The 22500-nt window shown below is 39.1% G+C and overlaps 1 protein-coding gene across 1 annotated transcript in view; it reads left to right on the top strand.

Moving 5' to 3' along the window:
- The window catches only part of LOC125034057, a gene marked incomplete at its 5' end in the record, with an annotated part of 32365 nt that extends 12206 nt beyond the window's left edge, over nt 1–20159 (top strand). Inside the window, 14 exon segments of the mRNA XM_047625698.1 lie at nt 45–343; nt 1277–1424; nt 1799–1999; nt 2277–2480; nt 2936–3206; nt 3469–3584; nt 5944–6111; nt 9476–9652; nt 9819–9941; nt 10334–10438; nt 10981–11173; nt 12362–12409; nt 14773–14891; nt 16111–20159. Coding sequence (XP_047481654.1) covers nt 45–343; nt 1277–1424; nt 1799–1999; nt 2277–2480; nt 2936–3206; nt 3469–3584; nt 5944–6111; nt 9476–9652; nt 9819–9941; nt 10334–10438; nt 10981–11173; nt 12362–12409; nt 14773–14891; nt 16111–16296 — 2358 coding nt within the window. The 3' untranslated portion in view covers nt 16297–20159.
- Between the last annotated feature and the right edge of the window lie 2341 nt (nt 20160–22500).

Genomic DNA, 22500 nt, shown 5'->3' with positions numbered 1-22500 from the left:
AAGTAGAGGAGAAAGATGCTAAGAAAGAGAATGGGGAGGTGAAGGAGAAGGAGAGTGAAAAGGACACAGAGGACAAGAAGCCAAAGGAGGAAGAAAAGGCAAAAGATCAGACAAAAGAGGAGAAGGAGGACGAAAAGGAGAAGGAGGAGGGGCCCGCAAAAGCAGAGGTGAAAGAAGAGAAAGCCAAAGAGGAGAAGGAGAACGCACAAAAGCACGACGAGAACAAGGAGAACAAGAGCAAGGAAGAAGATGTGAAGGAGAAGGAGAAAGAGGAGAAAAAGGAGGAGAAAAAGGAGGAGAAGAAGGAGGAGAAGAAGGAGGAAGATCTAAGCTATCTGGGAAAGTGAGTTTTTGCCTTGTTTTGTTTATTGCATTTTAGTTACTTTTCTTTGGATGGTTAATTCAGAAGTTAATTATTACAGTCTTTCCTGTGCAGTCAGCCGTCATTCTTGATAATCACTGGAGTTAACTATTCCTTGTGGTCATATACATTAAGTCATTCATTAATTTTTATAATAATGCTGAAGTTAACAATTCATTATGGTTCTTAATATCAGTTAATCCTTTTTCTATTTGGGTTAGTCTCCAAGTTAAGAGTTTTTCATGATCCATCTTCTGAAGTTCACAATTCTCTGAGATAACTGATTTCCTGTCACAGTGGCCGTATGATAATTTATCTCAAGTCATTCAGTATTCTATAAAAGTTATTCCCAAGTTGATCTTTTTTTTTTTTTTTTTTTTTTTTTACTAATTCCTAAGCTAACCTATTGAGGCTGGGGTGACATGTACATAGGTGCCATGTCCACTGTGATTTTAGTTTGTTCATTTGGATTGGACACAGAGGACTCCACGAAGGTTTAGTTATGTAGGAGTCAATAGCTAGTTTTACGTATTTCATCTGTTTACCCTTTTCCTCGGTTTTCTGAAAGATTAAAAAAAGAGACTTTGTTGCTAGTATTATTTTATGATACTCTATAATGATCAAAATGTCAGTGGTGATAATGATAGTATCAATATTAATGATATCAAAATAACATTCTCATAAGATTCAAGAAATGGGGAAAGTAGATGTCACACCGGGCCTGTTAATTGACCCTTTGGTGACAGGACAACAAAACTACAGTGGACAGTACATGTATCTGGTTCCAATGGGTTAATCATTTTGTACAGTAATTCTTCCCATTAATTTTTCGTAAACTTTCGCAAGCATCCTTAATTCAACAACATTGCTAACTATCACCCTTCCCCCCTTCCCCCTCGTCCCTTCGCTTTGCAGGTGGGAGCCCTACTACCGCAGCTCCCTCGGCAAGTTCTTCCTGGACCTCGGCCTCAACCAGGCACAGGAATTCCTCCAGTCTGACCTCCTCAGAATGCAAAAGAAGAAGCTAGAGAAGATGAAGACATCTCCGTCCAAGGAAGGCATTGTGAGTTTTTTCCGTTGGTTTTTATTATTATTATTATTAATTTTATTAGGGTTGTATGTGACATACTTGGTTTATGGCTTTTGTAACTGATTATTTGCAAGTGTATTCCTCTGCTTTGGATAGTATTGTTAGAGTGAATACCATAATAAATAAGAGATGACTGAAATTGGTAAGAGGAAGAGGAGCATAGTAAGATTAGAAATATGGGGGTAAAAGAGAAGTCCAAAAAAATCAGATGAATATAAATTGAAATTGTGGAGAACAAACCATGACCCTTTTTTTTTTTCTTTTTTTTTTCTGAAATCTTGAAGAAGCAATAGTTACTTTATAACATATATAATTAACTGAACCCTCTGCCCCTCCCCCACCCACAGCTGTCCGTGAAGTTGTTAGAGAAGCAGCTGGGCATCACCCGTGAGAAGAACGCGCACTTACACCTGCCGCTCAAGACCTGCAAGTTCTGCAACTTTAAGACGGAGAGTGAAATGGTGATGGACCGACACTTGGAGTCTCCCCACATGGTCAACTACACATACAAGTGCAACTTCTGCGAATTTGAGACCCGCGGACCTCAGGTGGGTAGGAGAATGTGGAGTGACATTATTATAGCCATCATGACTTCTGTCAATATTAGTGTTGTTATAGTTATTCCTTTTAACCTATGTACTATGCATCTCTCTCAGAATATATGAATGACAAAGACATGGATATAATAAAAGAAATACATTTGTGTATATATTCAGTATAGTATATATATATAAAAGAAAAAAGTACATATGCATATATATATATCCAGTATAACAAGCAACTCTCGACCTAACCCTGAGCCTCCTTGCCCGTTCCCCCGCGCAGGTAATCTTGTTCCACATGGAAGCGGAACACAACGTAAGGGGCCGCCTGGAGCGCGCCCCGGCCTTCTTCCAGTGCTCACTCTGCCCGTACGAGGACAACAACAAATCCAAGATGACACGCCACTCCTTCTCATGCAGCAAGAAGTACAAGCCCGAGAAGAACTGCGAACTCATAGACTGGGAACCTCCGGCCAAGATTCCCAAGGCATGTGGCGTTTCGTGTTTTTGTTCTCTCTCTCTCTCCGCCTCTCTCTCCGCCTCTTTTTTTTTTTTCCCTGTTGCTTTTCTCTTCTGTCCTTTCTCTTTCTACCATTTCTTCTCTTTTTTCCTATCTATCTCTCATTGTTTTTAGTGATTGCTAAAATGTGATATATAATGGCAATATTTGATGCTGAATTTTGACAATATTATTCTTGTGTGTGTTTGTGTGTGTGTATATATACATACATATATATGTATGTGTATATATGTGTGTATATATATATATATATATATATATATATATATATATATATATATATATATATATATATATATATGTATGTAATGTGCATATATAAGCAATATATATACACACACAAATACATATATATACGTATATATACATATTTATATGTGTATTTCTCTGAAGAAACTGTAGTTGATACTTTCAACCATCAGTCCTACAGGATACTAACAACCCCCCATGGACAGGTACACCGTGGGCGCCCCAACACGTTAGGCAAGGCTTTCGAGCCAGTCAAGATGCCTAACCTTTTGCCCAAGGGCCTATCAGGCATGAACCTCAACCTCCAAACGGCCGTCGCCTCAAACATCCTCACGTCAGCGTCAGCAGCGGCGGCAGCAGCTGCGGGACGGGGGCGAGGGCGACCCGTGGGCTCGTACAAAAACACAGGCCAGTCGCCCAACCAAGGGCGAGTCGGGACGGCAGGTGGGTGAGGGCGAGAGGGGTGTGGGGTGAGACGTGGGAGAAGGGAGAGGGTGCATAGCAGTGGGATATGTTTGGGTGATATGTAATATGATTTGTTATGCAAGATCTGTTTGGTGTTTTTGAAGTAATATGATGTTATTGTAATGATAATTTACAATATTGTTGCATGTTACATTGGAGAGACCATTATGATTATGCCATAAGGAAATTACTTACCTATTACACTATTATCTTACAAGCCACCACCTGTTTCTTCCAATAGGGAATGCCGGGTCACTCCTATATCAGGCGCGAGGAGTGACGACGACAGCTGGCAACCTGGTACAGCAGGTGGCAGGAAACACACAACAATTCACACTCGGCAACCAGATGTTCCACGTAAGTATGGGGTCAGAGGCTGTACTGCGACAACTCACGAAAGGCGAAACTGTTGAGTGAACTTTTTTTCATTTTTCATTTTTTTTTGTCAGATACATATATAACTGTATGCTTATTTCCATTCAGTACTTTTTCTTATTTTTTTTAATGTGAGTTATCAAATTACACAACATGAAGAAAAAGAATAGTAATTGTAAGGAAGGACATCTAATTCAGAAGAAAGTTTACACCAGTCTACCAGTTTTGTAATTTAGAAGACATTTCACATCACCTTCAGAACAACAGTCTCAAACTAGACAAGTTATCCATGCATTTGGTAAATACCCTCGGACTTTCAGCTGATCGCGATTCATAAAAAGGGGATATCTCTTGCACTTTTCTTTTGAGATAGACTTTGGTAGACACATGCGTTGTGAGACTGGTTCGCTTGTGTTGTCTGCAGCAGTTGACTAACCCATGCGCTTGAGAATTATTTTTACTGTGTTTGTTTTTTGGTGTTGCATTGTAGACCTGACATTTCCTGGTGTAAGTGTTAATGTCTTGAACTCTTTCCCTCTTTTATTTTTTTGCTTTCTGGTTCAGTGATATCAGCAATTTTTTTTTGTCAGTAATGCTTGCATGTAAAGTGATCTTGATGAATTGATATTTACTATCTATTCTTTAGTTGTGTATTTATATATCTGTCTGGAAGTGGATACTTGATATATATATATATATATATATATATATATATATATATATATATATATATACATATACACACACACATCTATATATACTTTTATGTATATATATATATATATATATATATATATATATATATATATATATATATACATATATACACATATATACATATATACACATACATATACATATATACTATAAGTATATGTATACATTTCCTTTTTTTGCTAGTGTTATTTAATACTTCATATAAATATCACTGTATTTCACTTTTTGTTGCCCACTTACCTTATTTGCAGAGTTGTGCCAACCCCTTGACAGCTTTTGGCTTGAAGGAGCATTACTAACAATCCAATTTTTCTTTTGTTCCTAATTTTGTTATATTTGTGTTATTAATCTTGAATAATGACAACAGCAGAGGAATGCTGCGTGGCGGTTAGCACCAGCCGACCCCAGAGGTGATCGCATGGTCCTCATTCCTCCTACTCTCTCATTCTTTCTCTGTTGCTTTCGCTGCATCATCTGTGAGCTCTTGCCCTCTTCTTTCTGTATTTGATTGCAGTTCTTTTTGTTTTGTTTTTGCTGTTTGAATTGTTCTGGTAACGGACGGGAGGCAAAGCTTCATCTGGGTCATCAAGACTGAGGTGGTGATACAAGAGGAGAGTTATTTTTACTGAATTGTTATTGTCAATACTGTATTGTTATTATTATTATTGTTATTGTCAATACTATATTATTATTGTTGTTGTTATTATTATAATTATTGATATATATTATCAGTGTTGTCATTGCCATCATTTACAATCACATGAATGATAGTAATGGTAAAGATGGAAATAATAAGTGATAGTATTGATAATAACTCATTTTTATTATATACTCAAACATGATCCTCTTATTCATGATTATCCCGTACAAGGAGATGTTCCTTCCTTGGGTGCATGATGATGTCAGTCCGAAGCTTTGCCAACTGGTCCTGGGGTTATGCAGCAATTAGCAAGATCCCTGGCTGCTGAGCTCGCAACTTGGCTGAGAGGAAATTTGGAGGGGAATAATTGGGGAGAGTGAAAGATAGAATGGACAAAAAGAGCATAATGAATGTTTTAGAATCAGAAATACATGATCAAGAAAAAACAGCTCCATTACACAGTGAGTCAGCCTCGGTCTAGCCAGCAGCCAGGAATCGCAGATAGTGCTTCGGGAAGGCGGGTTATCTGCCTCGGAAAATAACCCGTCTTTGGGAATATGCATAAATTACGTCATTTGAGTTCGTTACTTCTTTATTTATACATAATTTTTTTTTTTAACCCGCCATTTATTTTGTAGAGATCCTCTTTACTGTTTAAGTTACGCTTGCAGGCACAGTGAGCATAGCCACGTATGCTTAATTGTACTGTACGTGTTTACTTTACTCATGGACTTTTCTAGTGACAAAGGGAGGGGAGTTTGGGGTAGTAGTTACAGAGACAAGTTTTTTAAAGGGTGAAAGATGAAATTGAAGTTTTTTGGATAAGGGGAAAGAACCATTTCAAGTCATAAAGTCATAGAGAAGAAGAAGAAAAAAAAACAAAAAAAACAAGTGATTTTCCTTGTCCCTTTTAAGACGTAATTTGTGTATTTTCCCATGTCTCCTTTGGGAAGCATTATCGTGTGTGTTGTTGGCAACCCACAGCTTGTCAATGGGCACCTGGTCCCCATGTCTGGCGCCGCTTCCTCAGTCAGCAGTGTTTCCGTATCTTCACAGTCGGCAGCGCGAGTCCCTCGAATCTTACCGTCCTCTTCAACTTCGCCAGTCAGCCTCATTCCTGGACTGGCCGCCTCCTCCTCCATCACCATACAGGTGAGTCCAGGATCTGTCTGTCTCTTATAAGGTCAGTCCTCGAGTTATTGGAAAAGTAAAAGGTAAAAGCCTAGAGTTTGAGGTTATTGATAAGGTCAGCCCGTCAGTCAACGGCAAGCAAATGGTGTAGGTAAAGGGCCCAGGGTTAAAGGGCATTTTATTACTGTTGTTGATCGTGTAGTTAAGTCCTTCTTCTTGAGGTAATCCATTAGGGACCGGATTTTTTACAAATTTAGGCCAGAGAGTAGGGTGTTTTCTTTCTTTCTTTCTTTCCCAAGTTAATGCTAAATGGAAGAGGATTTTCTCCCAAGTTAATTCATTAGGGATTTATTTTTTGGTTCAGCTCCATTGGGAAGGGGATTTCTTTAATTTGATGCCATGGGAAAGGACAGCAAGGGTAGGTTTTTGTCACCTCGTCTGTTTAGGGATGTTCTATATCCCTTTAACCCAATGGCGACGGGTCACGGCTATCGCCGTCATAACAATACGCACGATGTGCGGCGTGCGGCTGTCCGCAGCGGCGCCGCGCCAAAACGCTCCGAGGCAATGATTCGGCTTGATGGACCGATATCACGCGCTCGGAGTCGGCGCGCTGCCGCCGTTCGCCAGAGCGTAGAGTTTTTTTTAATTTGCTATACCCGGCGCCATTGGGTTAAGCATTAGTGGGCCATGATCTATATCCCTTTAAGCATTAGTGGGCCATGATCTATATCCCTTTAAGCATTAGTGGGCCATGATCTATATCCCTTTAAGTATTAGTGGGCCATGATCTATATCCCTTTAAGCGTTAGTGGGCCATGATCTATATCCCTTTGAGTGTTAGTGGGCCATGATCTATATCCCTTTAAGCGTTAGTGGGCCATGATCTATATCCCTTTAAGCGTTAGTGGGCCATCATTGGGAGTCATTACTGAAAGCTACAAAAGAGGAAAACTTGATAAAGGAACCTGGCCACAGAATTGAAAGGATGGAGGTGGAAAGGACAGAGTTTTACAGAATGGGCAAGCATAATTTTACCCTTGAGGATGTGCGGACCAACAGGTGAGAAACTAAAGGGAGAGTAATATTCTTCCTATTACTGCGTATGTATTAATTTACGTATATAGGGGAGGGCGAGTAGGTAGTTGGAGCCAAAACATACAGGGAGGTAATTGGAGCACAGTGGATATGTTGCTGAAATAAAATGGGTCATCAATTAGGTACTGGGTAGAGTCTAGTAAGTGATTTTAGTTGCAAGGCGAGTTGCAAAGGCTCATGGGGTCAAATTACTATACGGGTGTAGTGCAGAGTTGGTTCACTGGAGAATGTGAATTCCTTTTTAGAGTAAGATTTTTTTTTTTTTTTTATTCTTTTACTTTTTCCTTTTCTTTTTCTTTTTGGGATTTTTATTCATGGAGGTAAGAAGTTCTGATACACTTACGTTATCATTTGACATACATTTATTCTCTGTTCAGGCATTAAAAAAAGAGGTGTAAAGTTCTTTTGAATATTATTTTTCACTTTAACCCAATGGCAACAGGTCACGGCTATCGCCGTCATAACAATACTATCCGCAGCGGCGCTGCGCCAAAATGCCCCGAGGCAATGATTCGGCTTGATGGACCGATATCACGCGCTCAGAGTCGGCGCGCTGCCGCCGTTCGCCAGAGCGTAGAGTTTTTTTTAATTTGCTATACCCGGCGCCATTGGGTTAAGTAAAGAGTAAGTGATTTATATTTTTGTTTTTAAGCTATAGGGCTTCAGTGCAGCAGTTTTATTTTCAGTAGGCTGGCTATGAGGCAACCAACTCGAAAAGAATTGACAGGTTGGACAGGGAGAGACGGAGGTAGAGGGGGAGGGAGGATGCTTCTTGGTCATCTATTCCTTTAGGGGGAGATGAAATTTGTTAACCCTGTTGAATACAAGTCATCCCCACTGTAATATATGTTTATATGTTGTCATTACACACAAAAGGCTCTACAAGTGCTTAGTCACCAAGGAGTTGGTTGTTAGTTCTACTTATCTCACCAGTTTACCCTTTTCCTTGATTTTTGGGTTAGTTTCTTTTTATTATTTTATTGTCTTTAATAAAAATCATATCAGTAAGAATACTGACAGCATCGATGTCAATAGTATTAGAATGAAAAAAACACATTTTCCCGCAATTTCAAGAATGGGGAAATCAGAAGCAGTAACTAGGGCTTACTGATAGACTCCATGCTGGCTGAGCACTTGCAGAGCCATCTGTATGTAACAAAATTCACAAAAAACTACAGGGGACAGAACATAAATTCGAAGTGATTGGATTTAGATGGAATTGAAATCTCAGTGCGCTAACAAAGCCACATTGCCGGTGTTTCAGCTGAACCTATTAACGATGGTAAACCTAGAAACTATTCATGGAAAGATTGAACATTGAAATCACCTTTTCAGACGATGTTCCAGATCTGACTTAGCATATAGCTTGTTGACAGGATCAGGCAAACAGGAAAGACTAGGTACTGCAGACACATCATGCAAACATTATTGCACATGAGGGAATAGATTATGTATTTTAGAAGACAGTTAGGTTGTAGTCAGGTAAAGTTATGTTCATATGTGGGACCAATTTTGTTAAGACTTACCTCTACGAACTAGTGAGTGAGCAGAAAATAAAATAAAGGTAAATAAATTTTTAAGACGATGTAGATTTTTTTGCACCGTCTCTCCCACTTTATACCTTTACTGATGATATTCAGATACAGTATGTCATCTGATTTTATCTCTTTCTTTTTATATATATATATATATATATATATTTTTTTTTTTTTTTTTTTTTTTTTCTCATTCTATTATATAGATATTTTTTCTTTTTCTTTTTTTCTATCTTTTTCAATTATTTTCATTTTATTTATTTATTTATTTTTTTTCTCTGTCAACTTCCCATGTATGCCTAGTTATTGGTAGGACCAAAAGGGTTAGGGGATTTTTGTTAATGGATATCTTTTGCATGTGTGTGAAGGTCATTGTACATTTTCTTTTTGATTTTCACCTTTTATTTCGTATTTCTGCATTATACGACTAGTCACATTTCTCTGCCCCTCTCTCTTTCTCTTTCTCTTTTTCTTTCTTTCTTTCTCCCCCCCCCCCCACCCTCCTCCCTTCTTCCTTCTCTCTCCCTCTCTCAGCCATCCTCCCTCCCTCCCTCTCCAATCCCCCACACCTCTTCCTACCTCTTGTTTTCCCTTCCCCTCCAATCCCCCATACCTCTTCCTACCTCTTGTTTTCCCTTCCCCTCCTCTCCCATATTGACTCCCTCCCCCCCTCCTCCCTCCCTGCATTCTCTCTCACCTCCCCACACCTAATCTAACTGCCGGCATCCGGTACTCCTTTTCCTCCCCTACAGAGTGTACAAAGCAAGGCTGGGAACACGAAGTCTCCACAGCAACCCAGCATATCCATCACGCCCCTCCCACGGGCCGGGCAGCAGGCCCAGAGCGTGAGCAAGGGAGCCACCCCAACGCGCGACTCCAGCGGGAAACCGTCCTTTGTCATATGCGAGATCTGTGATGGTTATATTAAGGTAAGCGATTGTCGAGCGGATATTGGGGGTGTTGGGTACGGTTATTGTTATTATTGTTATGCTTCATTGTCTTCATAATGATCGTCATTGATGCTGTAAGTGTAAGTGTTAATCAGTCGCATTGCACCCTGTCTCGTTTCTAACCCCACCCACCCCTCTTTCACAGGACCTGGAGCAGTTACGGAACCACATGAACCTGATCCACAAGGTGAAAATCCACCCCAAGATGATTTACAACCGCCCCCCGCTCAACTGCCAGAAGTGCCAGCACCGATTCTTCACCGATCAGGTAGGTAGCGAGAGGAAGCAAGGAGAGGGAAAATGCTTGTGGACTGGGGGGGGGGGGGGGTAATGTTGTAGGCTCTAGTGGGGTTCAGGATTTTTTTGAGAACTCTTTCTCTGTGATAAGATGAGGTGGTTAGGAGAATGTCATTTTATTACCCCAGGTGTGGATATTTTGCCTCACTCTTTAAATATTTGTTAAATTTAGCTTTCTCTGGAAGGGGTTTAGAGTCTTCTTCCGTTTATAATTTCTTTGGCTCTTTGTTAATGGAAGATTACAATTTTTTCTTTTCTAATTTTTCTCCTAATCATTTGACTCAACTTCACCTCTTCTGAATAATGAAATTCTACCTCTCAATGTATACTGGTCCCCATAGTCACACTTGTCGATTTTTTCAGGGTTTGGAGCGGCATCTTCTGGGAACCCATGGGCTGGTCACGTCATCCATGCAGGAAGCCGCAAACAAGGGCAAGGATGCAGGCCGGTGTCCCATCTGCGGAAAGGTAAGATTTATTTATTTTGTTTACGATTATTCGTTCTTTAGTAATGATATGTTGTATGTATATTACAGGGAGTAGGTAGGATTTTTCCTAATTATGATGTCCAATACAGTTTCAGCTACATAGAGTTTCTTTACTGAGGGGAATACTCATGCTGTTCATGCTATTCACTTGGGTGTGCCTGTATTTTTTGTAGAGTTCAGAGGAAACTTTTGCCTGTGATATGATATCAAGGTTTTATTTATTTATTGAATTTAATCTTTCCTTCTATACCCATGTACACATGTTTTCACCTGTTTTATGTGGCTTTATTGCCGTTTTACAAATATTTACACTTTTTTTTTCTGTACACGTGTATCATTCACCTATTTTCCTTCATGCAAAGTGCCTGTGTTACTCACACCTCACTTTCCTGTACTCGTGGCATCGTGCTGTATTGCTCACACCTCTTCTCAAGCACATTTGGAAACTGTTATATCAATCCTACCCATTTCCCTGTGTGAAAGATCGCTTGCAGACACATAAATGTCCATCCTCCTCCTCAGGTGTTCCAGTGGAAGCTCCTCAACCACGTGAGCAGAGACCACAAGATGACTCTCAAACCTGCACACCTGTCCTACAAGTGCACAGTGTGTACCGCGACGTTCAACATGTACCGGCTGTTTGAGAATCACGTGTACTCTGCCCACTCGGTGGTCAACAAAAATAAGGGGGAGAGCGGCAAGAAACAGAGCAGTGGTGAGTGTTTCGGCCGATTTGGAGTAGGGGCCGGGGTGGGGCGGTGGGAGGGGGGAGGAAGGGAGGGTGGGAGGGGGAGGGGGTGTGCTGTTATTGCATTTTGGTGGTATATTCATTTGTTTATTTTTTTTGTTTATTCATTTATGTATTTATATTCGTTCTTGTCTAAAGGTTATTTATTTTGCCGTTGATATTGTTATGGTTATTATTGCTGTTTTCTGCTCTGTGCATCATCAGGTAGCGGATTCATTTATGTAGTCTTTTCTATAATTTGCCTCCATTTTGTTATTGTTTTTTTGTAATTTACATTTCGAGTAAATACTGGGTTATTTCAGTGGAGACAAGTCAAATAAGATAGTGTTTTAGAAGATTCTGCCTCTGATTATATGCCAGCAGGAGTAGGGAAGCTTAATCAGTGGGAATATTTGTATTGAAATTCCAGACAAGAAATGTTCGTATGTGGTTTATTGTTATTGTTATTGTTATTGTTATAATCGTTGTCATAATGATTGATATATTTACACATTCATTTTGTCAACCTTAGATGTGTTTTTCAGTAAATTTGCTCTATGTGAACAGATATAGAGAATATAAATAGAAGGGGAACATGCCATTATGTTTACTTGAAGTTTTAGTTTTAACCCAATGGTGCTGGGAACATGTACTGTTCACTGTAGTATGGTTTTGAAAAATGTATTTACGCATAGATGGCTCTCCACAAGTGCTCAGCCACCGGGGAGTCAATTAGTAGACCTCACAACATTGTCGGATTTCTCCTTAACTTAGATTTTTTGGGAAAGTGTTTTATTTGTCGATGCTGTTATTTTATTAGACATAATCATTATTATTATGTTATTAACATTACTAATAGCGATTGACTCCGTGGTGACTAATCACTTGTGGAGCCATCTATATGTAAAGACAATTAATAAACTAAACTCACAGTGGGCAAGGCATGGACTTCCATGCCATCCCCAGAAGCATTGGCTTAAAGATCTCAGATTTTTTTTGCAACATTGATTAAGAAAAGCCATAATAAAAGGTCACGTAATTAATAGATACCGTAAAGTCCCACATTATTGGAAGGTATGATTAAAAGGGCTGATAAAGGGAAAAGAAAAAAGAAACAATATAGATGAAAATATATATTGAGTTAGATAGCATGAAGGATATTGTTTTTCCTTTCAGAGAGGGAGGAGGAAGAGAGCAAAAGGGAAGAGGAAGGAAGGAAGAAAGGTAGGAAGAAAGGAGGAGGAAACAGGGGGAAGGAGTGAGGAGGGAAGGGGGAGGGGGGAGGGGGAAAGGGGGGAATAGGGTATTCTTTTTTCTTTTCTTTTCCTTTCTTTTCTTTCCTTTCCTTTCCTTTGTTATTATTATTATTAATTATTTTTTTCTTTTCTGTTCTTGTCATTTCTATTCAGACAGGGGAGGGATCTTTTCCAGAGTCGGGGGAGGGAGGGAGGGAGGGAGTGGAGGAGGGAAGTTCCATAGTTAAGGAGGGAGGGAAGGCGGAACGGAGGGGCATTTTGTTCATGTTTGTTCATGGGGTTTTATTGACTTCATTTGTTTTTTGTTTTGCTGTTTTCTTAATTTTATTAATGCAGTTAAGTGTTTTATTAATATTACTGTCTATAAGTTAAGTCATTGCTTTATCTTAGGATACAGGCATCCCCCACTATAAGAATCAATGAGAGGCAATTGAACGTATACGAAAGGCATTGTAATGATGTTTAACCCACTACTGCTTGGTGAAGAAAATAAATAAAAACTCGACACTCTGGAGGTTAATGGCAACGAGCCAACTTTGAGCACTGGAGTTAGCTACACGAAGCCGAATGCCCTGCTCAAAGTGCTTTGGCGTGTCACCGCGGCATACAACCGCACTCCACAGATCGAGCTGTCTGTTATGACGCCGGAAGGCATGACCCGGCATAACAGGTTAATTGGGATAGTTTTTAGAGAACTCCTTAGTCACCAAGCCAATGCCAAAGTAGTTTTTGCAAATTAAAAACAAACAATCAACCAAATAGATAAGATTTTATTGATTTACATTGAAGGAATTGCTTAGGGGCCATTATCCACTAGCCAAAAGGTAATCATGATTATAATTACGTTATAGCAGTTTCTACACATCCACTTGGCAACAAGGATGGTAATCCTCTCAGTGCTAGGTGGAAATGACAAACTTGCTATTATACGCATAGCAGGCACTTTAGGGAAAGGGTTATTGGTACATCATTGCAAGTGGGGAAAATCCTATGATGATTTTTGGGAGAGAAATTTGAAGATAAACAATCACTTGTATGGTTAGTGTGGGTTGCCTGTATAGTAATATAGAGGAATTGATACTTATGACGTGTTATATTAAGCTTCACGTAAGTGCTAATAAAGATAATGGAAGTAATGTTAGCTTTTTTAGCATAATTATCGTTTTGTTTATGAACTTTTTCACGACACTCAAGATTTGACCCGATTATTACATTCTCATTATCATTATTGAGCACTTTTTGGTCACACTAACAATTATTATGAAAATGCTGTTTCTTGTAACTCTTGTTGTTGATATAACTTAAAGAAGCCATTTTGCTTTTATTGATTTAAAACAGCTTAAGTCATTGCAGTCTTTCGCACTAACAGTCTTTTGCATATTGTTTACTTTCATTTATTAATTTATTTTAATTTACGGAAATTTAAGTTAAGTTAACCCATTTGCTGTCATCTTAAGTTACTAATTTGCATTTTTTTTTCTCCTTATTTGCTTTAACGAAGAGGATTTATTTCCTTATTTACATATTTAGCATAATATTCATGGTCATAATTTCAGTCACATTTAGTTTGATTAATAGTAGGGTTTATTACTGGTGAATATTGAGGGACATTTGAGAGTAACTTGCTTTGACAGTGCGAGTGGGTTAAATTCTGATTTCTTAGCCGTTTTCTGTTTGCTGATTCTTTATTTACAGTTTTCTTTTTGGTTGATCATACTTTTCCCCATCTGTGTATGGTCGATGTCATTCTGCCTTCTTTTATTCTCTATCTCTTCCTTTCTTCATTTTTTCTCTCTCTCTCTCTCTTCCTTTCTTCTTTCTTATTTCTTTTACTGTTTCTCTCTCCCTTTCTTCTTTCTTATTTCTTTTACTGTTTCTCTCTCCCTTTCTTCTTTCATTCTCTCTCTCTTCCTTTCTTCTTTCTTCCTTCTTTCATTCTTTCTCTCTTCCTTTCTTTTTCATCCTCTCTCCTACCCTACTCTCCCCCACCCCTTCTCTCTCTCTCTCTCTCTCTCTCTCTCTCTCTCTCTCTCTCTCTCTCTCTCTCTCTCTCTCTCTCTCTGTCTCTCTCTCTGTCTCTCTCTCTCTCTCTCTCTCTCTCTCTTTCTCTCCCTCTCTCTCTCTCTCTCTTTTCTCTCCCATTCTCTTTTCCCCTTCGCCTCTCTCTGTGTCCATCACACACACACACTCCCTTTTCCTGCTTTCCTAACCCCAAGCAGCATGCGTAAGTAGCCCCTAACAGCCAGACTTCTCAGCAGAAGAAAATAGTAGCAATAAATAACCAAACCACACATCACCTCAAGAGTTAACCCCTTTTCTCCATCACTGTAGGTTCAGGGTCCACTGAGTCTCCGCTAAAAATCAATGACGAGATCACCATTATTCCGCAGCCTGCATCCAAAAACACCAAACCAGACAAGCCAGCGCCTACAAAGAAGGGAGAAAGCACGGTAAGTGGCATCAGGGGAGGGGTAGAGATAAGGGAGGGGTGGGGGGAAGGGAGATAGAAAGAATGGGAAGGGATGGAGGGGTGGGATAGGAGGAGGGGTAGAGCAAAGGGGGTAGGGAGGTGATGGGAGAAATAAGGTTTGAGGGGAAAGGTGGGATGTGTGGAGTGAAAGAGAGAGAGAGAGAGAGAGAGAGAGAGAGAGAGAGAGAGAGAGAGAGAGAGAGAGAGAGAGAGAGAGAGAGAGAGAGAGAGAGAGAGAGAGAGAGAGAGAGAGAGAGGAGTGAGGTAAAGAGATGGAGGGTAGGATGGGAGACAAGGAAGCAGGTGAGGGTGAGAGCGCAGGAGCAAAAGCGAGAAATTGGGAAGGAAAGGGATGATAGAGGTGGGAAGAGAGAGGAGGAGAATAATAATAATAGAGAGATTGGAGTTGGGGGATTGGTCTAGCTAAGGAAGAGAGAGAGAAAGGGCTCAGCTGCATAATCAGTTTTCCAACCTTGGTGTTAAAGAATAGGCTTAAAGCTGTATTCTGGTGATGAATGTGGAGATGACACCACTTAACCAACTACCCCTTGTTGCCAGTTGCCTGTTGTAGGCAAATACTTTTATGACACCCTATGTAGTCACTAGCTACACCACATCTTCCCCCAGTCGTTGCATTTTAGCATATTTTTTCCACCAATATCCAAGCTGCTAAAATACTTAACATAATTAATTTTTCCTCATAGATTCACATACTTGCCTCTTCCATTCAGTGAGTAACTTCTATGCAATGTCCAGTAACACTATGACCCCCCAAGCAAAGCAAACGGCATATTACTTTGTAGCCGAGCCCAAGAAACAAACTCTCTCTCACTGTGTTCATGTTAAGGACATTCCATTCGTGAAGGTTCTCAATCCAGCAGAAAAATTGCTCCATGTTTTCCTCTCTGAAAGAACAAGGAAAGACTTGTTTATACCTTAGTCAATTATAATGTGTTCTCTTTCGTGACTTAAGTAGAAGTTAGGAAACTAGATAAACAAATAGGCTGAAGCTGAAGTTAGCAAAGTCCATATTTAATGAAGGCTTTAAAGCAATAGCATTCAGAAGAGAGTAATCAATATCAATACCAGACTTCACCTTCTCTCACTTATGAGTTGGACAAGATATTCTCTGTCTCTTTATTTTCTAAGGAACCCCATGAACTGCACCCTTATCCTCACCCTTTCATTCCTCTTTGCAGCAGCCAACAGTAAGTAAGGAGATCACAATCACCAAAGTGGGCTCCCGACCCACGCGGCGCAGCGGGGGCAGCAGTGTGGAGGTGATCAGCCTAGACGAGTCGCCAACCAAGAATGACGCGGCGAAGAAGCGCTCCAGCAAGGACAACCTCTCCAGCAACCCCAAGAGGGCACGAACCAGTAGCTAATTAATGGCAGTGGTGTTGGTGAAGTGCGAAAAGGGGCCAGTCAGTCCCCTTTTTTTGAGAAAGTGCGAAATGCGAGTGAGGAGAGAAGGAAAGGAAATAGAGAGGTAGAGAGAGAGAGAGATTTATATATACATATATACATATACATATACAAGTGGTGATGAGTGACAGAAAGAAAGTGCTCAGAGTTAGTTTTTTCTCTCTTTTTTTTTTCTTTTTTTTTCCATTATTATTATTATCATCATTATTATATAATCTCTCATCTCTCTTCTCTTGTCCCTCACTCTGCTTTCAAAATAAAATAAAATAAACAATGACGAGCCAGTGGTTTGTTGGTTTGTGCTTGTGCGTGTATAATATGGAGAGCTCTTAGGGGGTGAAATATATGCGAAATGAGTGACGAGAAAGAGATCATAACAATGAATGGGAAAATGAGAAAAAGATCATTGTAGAGGATGAGGGAAAGCTACATTATAGACCCCTAGAGGCAGGTGGATCGAGAGGGGTGTGCCACTGTGACTTCTGACTAATGTATATTTAAAGAAAAAGAAAAACTCCAAAAAAAAAAACACAAAAAAAAATACAAAAAAAAAAAAACGAAAACGAAAAAAAAAAAGAAGTAATATTTATAAAAGTGCTGGTGTGAGAATACAGGTATTGCTACAGACAGGAGAAAAAAAAAGTTTTGGTTGGCTGATACTGCCTTCTCGTTCTTGCTTCAAAGTGCGTTTACTTTATACAATATATTGTATTTACTTCACACAGTTTTCACTGGGGAGAGAAACTATGGTTGGAGAGGCCACTTTTAAAAAAAATAATAAGCAAACAAAAACATGTAGAACTCCAGAGGAAAGGAAAAATTAAAGGAAAAAAGCTCTCGTGTAAGTAGAATTTGGCCCCCTCCCCCCCCCACAGAAGGGTCAGCCAAAAAAAAAAAAATAAGTTCGAGGTGCTTTGGCCCAGTGCTGCAATTGTTGCCTCTTGCGAGCTCAGATGCTTGCAGGCAGGCATGCATGCAACCAGAGGAAGGAAGGGTCCATGCTGTATACGTATAGCATTTCTTGGGATTTTATTATTATTATTATTATTGATAATATATATATTTTTTCCTCCTTTCCTTTTTTTTATATCTTGTTCTTCAATAGAGAAGCCATGTTACGTTTGTGAGGGGGTTTAGTTGGCCAGTGCCTAATCATGCAAGCCGCTCCCCTCCTCCATCCCTTCTCACCCCCTACCCCCTCCTTTCACCCTGAAACAGAGATATAGTATGATTTATTTTTGTTCATAGAGTTGGAAAGACTTTTTCACCTCTCTCGGTTCTTGTAATTTTTTTTTTCTTTTTTTTTTTGTGATTTCCGTAGAATGGTGGAGCAACTGGGCTGGATTGAGGAGTGTGCATTACCTCATTTGTTTACCAAAGTATAGCACAAAGTTGACAAATAAAGTTTAGCGGGTGACACCAGAAAAAAAAAAAAGAATCCTTTCTCTCTCTCTCTCTCTCTTTTCCTTTTTGTTCTCTTCAACTCTTTCATTCCCTTTCCCTACTCCCTCCTTCCTAATGTCCTTCAGCCTCCTTTCCTTGTCTCCGATGCTCTCGTCTCACTACACTCTTTCCATCGTTTTTAACTTTTTGTAAAATATTCATTCCATTTTGGGTTATGCTTCTTCCCACCATTTCCCTCCCCTCTTCCCTTCCTCCCTTTTCCTTAGTCTCTATCAAGTCAACCTCTCACCTGAATATTTGTCTGTCTCCTAATGACGAGCGTGGGGCTATTTTCGTGCTGAGAGAGAGAGCCCTTAGGAGTGTGGAGGTAGAGGGGGAGGGGGGCAGAGGTTAAGGGTGGGGAGGGCATAACCTGGCTTCTGGTGGGAGGTGGTGGCAGACAGCAGAGGGCGTGTGTGCGTCGACCTCCCTTCTGCCCGTCCTCCGCCGGATGGTTGTCGGGAGGTCGCCAGGGGTCGTCTCCAGCCGCTTGGACAATGCGTTGCCGTCTTGTGTTATGTGCCTAGTCAGATCTGGGTGGATCCTTCGCCTTTCCTTCTCCGTACAGTATCGGTAGGACATCGTTGAACACGCCAGTTGTTTTCCTCTCTCACACACACACATACTTACACAGGTATGCAATGTAGATCGTGTATGCTATATTTAGCATTGATTGCTGCAGTATTTCACTTAGTTTGTTAGTGTTCAGGAGCAGTTCAGAGGCAGGTTTTACATTGCATTGCTGGCTTTGCCTTGGTTTGTTGTACAGTATGTGGTGAGGTTGAAACATTTTCAGCTTCATATTTATTATTATTATCATTATTATTATTATTATTATTATTATTATGACCATTGTTGTTATTATTATGGCCATTATTATTGTTATCATCATTTGATTATGATCGACATTACTTGATTATTATTGGCTCCTTTTCATGTTTGGTGCGGCAATACTTTCTTGGTTTAGGACACATTAGTAAAGTTACAGAGGATAGTACCTACACAACATGCTCTTGAGTTTGCCCAAGTTCAGTGTGGGGGAACTGTGGATAGTGTTTGCAGGTGGTGTCAGCGTTGGCACTTGGGGTAGAAGGTGAGGAGTGTAAAAAGGGTTAGTTTGTGCTGACGTTCATATGTTACCAGTTTGTCATCATTTCTTTTCATCTTTATCTGATTTGCAGCAACTTTCAAAACAAAATGAGAAAGGAATTAAACCACGTATTCCGTTTTATTTTGCTTTGGTTTCTGTTATTTTCTTTTTCTTTTTTTTTATTCTATTTGTTTTTCTTTCCTGTCTCACACTTATTCTCTTCCAGCTATTCTCTATCTCATTATCAAAAACCTAGAAGCGTAATGGGACACATGGCAACAAACAGTAACAGATCAATCCGTACTTCTCACCATGAGGATCTCTCGAGAGGGTGAAAGCTGCACGTCCTATTACTGTGTCCCCTTCCTCCCCTCCCCTGCCACCCCTTTCCCTCATTTCTCTTTTCCCCCTACCCCCATTACCACCCCCCACCCTCTTTAGAGCAACAGCTATAGCAGCAGTAGTAGCAGCAATGTCCTTGTTGTTGTTATTGTTGCTTGGCAGTTGTTCAGAGCCATTCCTCCCCTCAGTCCCCCTTCCCTCTCCCCCAAGCATGGCCACCTCCTCGTCCTCCTCACACCTGGATGTCTCATCGTACATATTTTGGATGTTACACACAAATAACTTAGGTGTTAGCCACTAGATGGTGTACATTTTCCCCCTGAATAGTCGAAATATGTGAATGATGGTGTGTGGCGTCATGGCCTGTATTACACTCTTGGTCACTCGGTCTCTGCGTCTGCCGCGCTTCTCTCGGGCCTTTAGATGTCCTTCCTTTATTTCATTCTTCTCTCTCCCTGCTTCTCTCCCTTCTAGCTCATTTCTTGGCATATCCTAACCCATAAGACATTCAGATGGCCTGATTTGACCCACGACTCCCCTTTTTTCTCTTTCTCTCTTTTCCTTTTCTCTCCTCTCACTCCACTTCTCTCAGAAACAGTCAGTATTACATGCTGCACTCTCTTGCCCTTCCACTGGCTACTACCCCTAACCACCCACACAGCCTCACGGTCCCCTTCCACACACCTCCGTTCCACCACCCGTCGACCAAGGCAGAGACAAAGACCGGGGGGATTTCAGTGTAATATTGCCCCATGGGAAAATCCCTCTACATTGTGACTCATAAAAAAGTATGATCTAGGTATAATATTTCAGTTTCTGTACACAATGCATTGGATGTAAAATGCTGGTAGGTAGTGTTTTATTTAATTTTTCTTTATGGAAGTGTTAAATGTTGTAGCTATGTACACTTTTTTTAGGTGTAATACACCAATAAAAATATTATTTAGATTAGGTGTTATTCTTAACCCTGAATATATTCAATAACCTATTTACTACCTGGTAAATATACTGCCGACTTTAGTTTGCACATAGATGGCTCTGCAATTGCTCGGCCACCAAGGAGCCAATGACCTATGACCTGATTTTCAGATTTCCTGGAGTTTTGGAAACTTTTATTTAACTGCGTCTAATATCAATGTTGTTAACATTATTGTTGACATGATAGTTTTTTAAAATGCTATCAACATAGCAACCATAAATGTAATCTTTCTAAAAATCAAGAATAAAGGTACACACTGAGATTGGTAGGACTAGTAATTGACTCCTTGGTAATTAAACACTTGTGGAGCCATTTATGTGCAAAGACAAATAAGAAACAAAGAAAACAAAGCAATATGGACAAGCCATACATTCGTGCCATCCCAACATCACTGGTTAATACCTGATGCAATTTTGAAAGAAAAAAAGTAGAATTGCTACAATTACATTCATTAAAGTTGTATCATGATTATATACTTACATATATATATATATATATATATATATATATATATATACATATATATATACATATATATACATGTATATATATATACATATATATTTACATATATATATATGTATATATATATATATATATATATATATATATATATATATATATATATATATACACACGCACATGTACATACATACATACATACATACATACATACATACATACATACATACATACATACATACAAACATATACAATACAATACAATACAATACAATACAATACAATACAATACAATACAATACAATACAATACAATACAATACAATACAATACAATACAATACAATACAATACAATACAATACATACAATACATTACAATACATACAATACATACAATACATACAATACATACAATACATACAATACATACAATACATACAATACAATACATACATACATGTAATTCTACTACAATTCATTATAAATATTGAGTAATTATTACCAATTATATCAGGAGACTTGAAAAATAGCTGAGGTTCATTTCAATTATTTATTCACAGCTTTTTGGTTTCAGATTTAAAACCAATACCAATTTTGGGGCTAAAACACCCTTCCCAAAATTGTTTTTCGATATGAAATTTTTGAAGAACTGACGTGGATACAACTACATCTTTAATTCAGTTCGTTCATTTTATTATCCTAAAATGTGTGATGAAGCAGATATATATTTTGATAAACCATAACACGGGAGAAAATAATAAAAAATTTAGCTTGATCAACACCTAATAGAAGTGTTTTATGAAAGTACACAATTTCTTTGTTGTTTGAATAATTGGAAAGAGGTATCTGATTTTTTTTTTTTTTTTTTTTTTTTTTTTTTTTTTTTTTTTTTTTTATAGTTTACAATAATACATCTCGTCCCTGTTATAAAGAGAAACTCAGTTATCAAAAAGGGGTATTTTTAAGTCAAGAAAAAACGTCCCAATTTCCTTCAAACCAAATAACTTTTATGTTTCTTTATAAGTGCTTGATAATGTCTTAAGAATTTTTGGATGTGATGTTTTATTGCTTTGTTAATTTAGATATCTTTATCAAGCACAAGCATTCATTACGTATTATTGTCTGGCCATAAAAAAATGCCTGATTTTTCATAAACTTCATTCAAGTTTTGTGTGAGGATTATATACTTTTTATACTATTAAATGTTATATGTTAAAGGAGAAAGCCACATGTAAAGCTTCCTATCATTATTTTCATTTTTATTACAAATCTTCGAGAAAATGACAGCTGCAATAATGAGTCAGTTCAACCACGATGAAATACTTCGCAGCATGAGGGAAGTTCAAGACGCTTTTGAAATTACAGAGACAAGTGGAAGAATATACTATTTGTGTCATCTGTGTACACTTTCTGAGCAGATTTATAATTCTCAGCTTAATTACACAAGAACATCGCTGTTTCTTCAAGTTTTTTTTTCTTTGACGGGTATCTTTTCATATAATGACTGCGATGTCACTGAATTGCAATGTATTTTACACTGATACTCATTAATATCATTAATATCGACATAATCAATCATGTCCTTTGACGAGTAATGGATTATCGTTTGCCATTTTTTATCCAATCGGCGATTAACTCCGGTTGATGACCTTTTCTGCCTTCCAAGTGTTGTATTTTTCGGCCTCTGCAAATGGTACCTTTTGCGACGTTTTCATGCTCTCCCTTCAGCCCTCCTGGTGGTACTCCCTTCAGTCGTTTCAACTATGATTCATCGGTACTTCGAGTGGTACTCCTCGGCCTCTGCAGTGGTACCGCTTCGACCCCCCCCCCCCCAATACCCCAATACCC

Source organism: Penaeus chinensis, chromosome 17 (assembly GCF_019202785.1).
Source record: "Penaeus chinensis breed Huanghai No. 1 chromosome 17, ASM1920278v2, whole genome shotgun sequence".
NCBI lineage: Eukaryota > Metazoa > Arthropoda > Malacostraca > Decapoda > Penaeidae > Penaeus > Penaeus chinensis.
Note: the sequence above shows the minus strand (reverse complement) of the source record. Positions and strands in the feature narration are given on the sequence as shown.